This window comes from Pecten maximus, chromosome 7 (assembly GCF_902652985.1).
Source record: "Pecten maximus chromosome 7, xPecMax1.1, whole genome shotgun sequence".
Classification (NCBI taxonomy): Eukaryota; Metazoa; Mollusca; class Bivalvia; order Pectinida; family Pectinidae; genus Pecten; species Pecten maximus.
The window spans coordinates 41,884,276-41,889,625 of record NC_047021.1 but is presented as its reverse complement, the minus strand read 5'-3'; the positions used below and the strand labels follow the sequence as shown (position 1 = coordinate 41,889,625).

The window sequence follows — 5,350 nt, the reverse complement described above, 5'->3', positions numbered from 1 at the left end:
ACATATTTGGTGGGTGTATTCCGACAATGCGGTGCCAGTTGCAGGATAAATAAAGATATATATCCGAGTTGAAACAAATTGTCCACTTTTCAACTTGTGTAATTTCTTAAATCCATAAACCGTTTTACCATCAATATTTTGGTTCGGATTTTCAATTTTCAGTTTGTGAATAAAATCTCTGTAAGACAGGACGCCATTTATTTCTGGCTCGGTGATTAGATGTCGTAGATCGTGAGTTCAAAGCCCGGTCAGGACACGGGTCGTTATTTTGTCGTTATTTCACAGTGTTTCCATGTTATATGTAAACAATATATATACATACACCTTTAATAACTTTCTAATTAACAACCTCTTATTGAATACGGTACCTGGACAGGATGTTTTATTATTAGAACAATGGTTCGCTAGATCGCGAGTTCGAGGCCAGGGCACGAGTAAATAAATCACCTTTTGATTGTCTTTCTATCCTACATATATATGTGCATTGCATGAATATTAACACAATGCACCTGATACTGTTTTTGTGGTTTGTCTGAAGGTTAAAGATTTGAATTTCCTGTCATAAATGCTGTTGTGTTTGTATTGGTTCTTTTACTTATAAACTACCAGGACAACACACCACTGCTTGGAACATTTTAATGGCGGGTCACAACATTACAAACATGCGCAGTACACAAACCGGAACCATGCGGTTCTGTTATAGGAACGTACTAACATCAGGATAATGACCACGGATAGTAACGGATACATACATAACACTTTTCCCTCTCTCAAGAAAGGTTTCCCTTATCCATAATAACCTGTAATTAATTACAGCTTTCTTAGCTCACATGTTTGTTAAAATTAAACAAATTAAAGTTCATAAGTTCAATGTCCAAAAAATCAACATGAATCTTTAACACAATAAACACTGAACTAAACACACTGCTATAAATTTAACAGTTTTCAATCAGACGCGATGGTTTGATTATATCACGACGTGGATAGCGATGTTCATGTGTCACATTGGTCGATGGATCAGTCTGATCAGTCTCTGGTGTAGTAGTAGCTACTTCACTGGTTTGAATCCTAATTGGACAATCTGCTGAAGGAATCCTCTGAGTACCAATGGTTGGATTAGGTAAGATACCTGGAAGACTGTCCAGAGAATTGTGAGTGTCTGGAACTGCTTGCTCTCTTGGTTCAAAGTTACAAGCTGGATCACATGTACGTATTTGATCCACATGTCTTTTCCATATAAGGTTGTCCACCTGAATGGTATATGTCATTGGTCCTAGCTTGCGGATAACAATACCTTTGATCCATGAAGGTTTCCGTGGGTTTCCACGGTAGTCGCGAGTAATGACAATGTCACCAATTTCGAACAATCGTGTTTTTGACTCTGTTGGTGTAGTCTTTTGTTGAATTTTCCCAGAAAGATCCGGACGCATAATATCCAACCTGGTCCTCAACTTCCTTCCCAAGAATAGTTCACTGGGTGGAGTCTTGGTGAGACTATGTGGTGTTGTACGGTACGACAACAAAAACGAAGCAAGTTTCTGGTTCAGACTACTATCTGACTGAACCAGGGATTTCATAGCTTGCTTGAATGTACGTACAGCTCTCTCTGCCTCGCCGTTTGAGCTGGGGTGATAAGGTGCAGAAAGTATATGACGTACTCCATTTTCTTTCAAGAATGTGGCAAACTCTGCTGCAGTAAATTGCGGTCCATTATCTGAAACTAGTTCTTTGGGTAAACCATACGACGCGAATAGAAACCTCAACGCGTTGATAGTACTGGCTGTGGTCGTGGAAGACATGCGTATCACATCTAACCACTTTGAATGTGCATCGACCACTACCATGAACATTTCACTCATGAATGGTCCAGCAAAATCGATATGAATACGGTTCCATGGTGCCGACGGCCATCTCCAAGGGTTTGCAGGAGATTTCGGTGCATTTGGTAGTACTTTCTGACATGCCTCACAGCCCGACACTTTCCGTTCAATATCCACATCCATGTTTGGCCACCATGCATGTAACCGAGCCAGGGATTTCATTCTAACAATTCCTGGATGGTTGCTATGCAGTTCATCTAATATTTCACTTTGATATTGGTTCGGAATGATTACTCGTACTCCTCGGAGTAAGCATCCTTCCTCCATGGTCAGTTCATCACGAATTCTGTGATATGGTTTAAGTTCATCTCCCATTTCCACATTTGGCCATCCACTTCGGGTAAATTCCATTACGCGTGCCAAAGTTGTATCTCCTTTTGTTGCCGCAGCGATACGCGTAGCAGTAACAGGTAAGCTGTTAACTTGCATTTTGTTCACTAACTGAGCTTCCTCATAGAACACATAGTTGTCGTCAACTCCACTTTCCTCCTCTTTCATAGGAAAACGTGATAACACATCAGCATTTCCGTTTTTATCCGTTGAACGAAACTTTATGTCGAACTGGTACGCGGATAACTGTATCGCCCATCTTTGCAATCGAGACGCGGCCAAAACCGGAATGCCCTTCTTTGGTCCCAATATAGTTGTCAGCGGTTTATGGTCCGTCAATAGGGTAAAACGTCGCCCGTACAGATACTGGTGAAACCGTTGAATTCCAAAGATAATCGCTAACGCTTCTTTTTCTATCTGCGAATAATTCCTTTCCGCAGATGTCAAGGTGCGCGAAACATACGCTATGGGTTTGTCGTTCGACTCAATGGTGTGCGAGATAACAGCTCCAAGTCCATATGATGAAGCATCGACAGCTAACGTCAATGGTTTCTTTGGGTCATAATGTACCATAACTTCAGATGAAACCAAAAGTTTCTTGATAGTCTCACACGCATTCGCACATGTTGGGCTCCATTGCCATTCAACATCATTGGCAAGCAGATGAGTAAGAGGCTCAAGGACAGTCGCCATGTTGGGAATGAATTTCCGGTAATAATTCACAATACCGAGCCAAGATTGAAGTTCACGCTTATTCTGAGGATCAGCCAATTTCAAAATGGCTTCCACTTTTCTCGGTGAAGGGTGGATACCTTCTTTGTTGACTTTGAACGCGAAATATTCTACTTCATCGCGAAGGAAAAAACATTTGTCTTTCCGTAGTCGTATACCGAAATTTTCAAGTCGCTGTAGTGTCGTATGAAGATTGTGACGGTGTTCCACGTCAGATTTCCCCGTAATTAGAATATCATCTAATATGCATCCGACACCCTCAATTCCTTGCAGGACTTGATCCATTGTGCGTTGAAAAATAGCTGGTGCAGCCGCAACTCCAAATGGAAGACGCGTATACTGGTACAAACCTTGGTGTGTGTTGATGGTTACAAGGTTTCGCGACTCCTCGTCTAAGAGTACTTGTTGATACGCACTAGTCAAATCAAGTTTTGAGAACTGTTCACCACCATTCAACTTTGCAAACAACTCTTCACTTGTGGGTAAAGGATATTCTGGAACATCCAAGTAGGGATTGATAGTGACTTTATAGTCCCCACATATCCTCACAGATCCATCAGGCTTCAACACTGGTACAATAGGAGTGCCCCAATCAGAACTCTCCACTTTTCTGAGAATACCGGCCTTTTCCAAGCGTTCAAGCTCTTCACCAATCTTGTCCTTTAGAGCAAAAGGCACGGGCCTTGGTTTGAAAAACTTTGGTGTACAGTTATCTTTCAATCGAAGTGTCGCAGTTACACCTTTCACAGTACCAAGCTCTTCATTGAAAACCTTGTATTTCTGGAAGATTTCCTTCTCCAAGTTATCATGGATGGTGTACTTGATGGACTGCCAATTAAGTTTTAATTGACTTAACCAGTTCCTACCCAGTAATGCTGGTCCATCAGCTTTGACAACAAGTAATGGTAGCGATAGATGTTGGTCTCCATACTGTACAGTAACAGATTTTTCTCCGACAACTGGTAAAAGCTGACCGGTGTATGTTCTTAATACTGTTGATGACTTGTTAAGTTTTCCATCATACTTCTGTTTGTACTCCTTTTCCGACATCAACGAAACTGAAGCGCCAGTATCTAACTCCATTTTCTGTTGTTTGTTGTCAATTAACAAATCAATGTTTATCTCTTTATGACCACCAGAATTGATTGAAAATAGAGGCCATGAGTACTGTTGTTCAGTATCCTGGACACCAGAAGAATCCATGTCAAAATCCACAAAGTTGACCTTAGGACTTTTTTTCTTCATTTTATGTCCCTTTTTGTTTCCTGGAGTACCACCAGTACTTTCAGTACTTTGATGTGATCGCGGTTTGTTTACATTCTGTCGCGATTTGTTGACATGACACATTTTACTCAAATGTCCGTTTTCGTGACATTTGTGACATTTGCTGTTTTTGTAGTAACAATTGTCTGCATTGTGATTGTTCTTACCACAACGAAAGCATTGTGTAAACACTTTGTGTGTCCTTTCCGCATTCTTACCATCATCAAACACTGTTTCCTTAAGTTTACGAGATTCGCTGTCAGCCATCTCCATACTAATTGCAATGTCCATGGCTCTTTTCAATGTGAGATCAGATTCTGAGAGTAATTTACGCTGTGTTGCAGTGGAGGATAATCCACACACGAATCTATCACGTATTGCATCGTTAAGAAAGCCTTCAAAATTACAATGTTCGCTTAATTTACGAAGTTCAGCTAAGAATTGACTCACCGTTTCTCCTTCCCTCTGTTTACGTTGGTGGAATTTGAACCTTTCCGCTATGACCAACGGTTTGGGTTTAAGGTGTGTGCCAATAGCCGTTTTCAGTTCATCGTACGTTTTATCACTGGGTTTTTCAGGACTCACTACATTCCGAATAAGTCCGTATGTCTTACTGCCACAAACAGTCAGTAATATGGAACGCTTTATAGCATCATCATCCACAGTGTTAGCCACAAAATAATGTTCTAAACGTTCGATGTACTCGTCCCAATTCTGAGAATTTATATCGAATTCCTCGATATTTCCGTGTCTTACAGCCATACCTTGCAGTTTTTCTGTTTCAGGTGTTGTTCCGATGATAGTTTACGTCGATCCTCGTCGCCACTGTTGTGTTTGTATTGGTTCTTTTACTTATAAACTACCAGGACAACACACCACTGCTTGGAACATTTTAATGGCGGGTCACAACATTACAAACATGCGCAGTACACAAACCGGAACCATGCGGTTCTGTTATAGGAACGTACTAACATCAGGATAATGACCACGGATAGTAACGGATACATACATAACAAATGCATTGTGCTCAATACGTGTATTTAAATTCAGGAGAGGTGTCCAATTAACAGACTGACCTACTGTATGCTATTTCCGTATAAACCAACTTAACAATAGTTATAGGTATAGCGCAAGCTCCTCGTGCT

General features: G+C 40.9%; 1 protein-coding gene across 1 annotated transcript; it reads right to left on the bottom strand.

The window, feature by feature from the left end:
• Positions 1 to 935: 935 nt before the first annotated feature.
• On the bottom strand, positions 936 to 4,967 carry LOC117331223 (uncharacterized protein K02A2.6-like). The gene has a single exon (XM_033889819.1). The coding sequence runs from the start codon at positions 4,965 to 4,967 to the stop codon at positions 936 to 938; it is 4,032 nt and encodes a 1,343-aa protein (XP_033745710.1).
• Between the last annotated feature and the right edge of the window lie 383 nt (positions 4,968 to 5,350).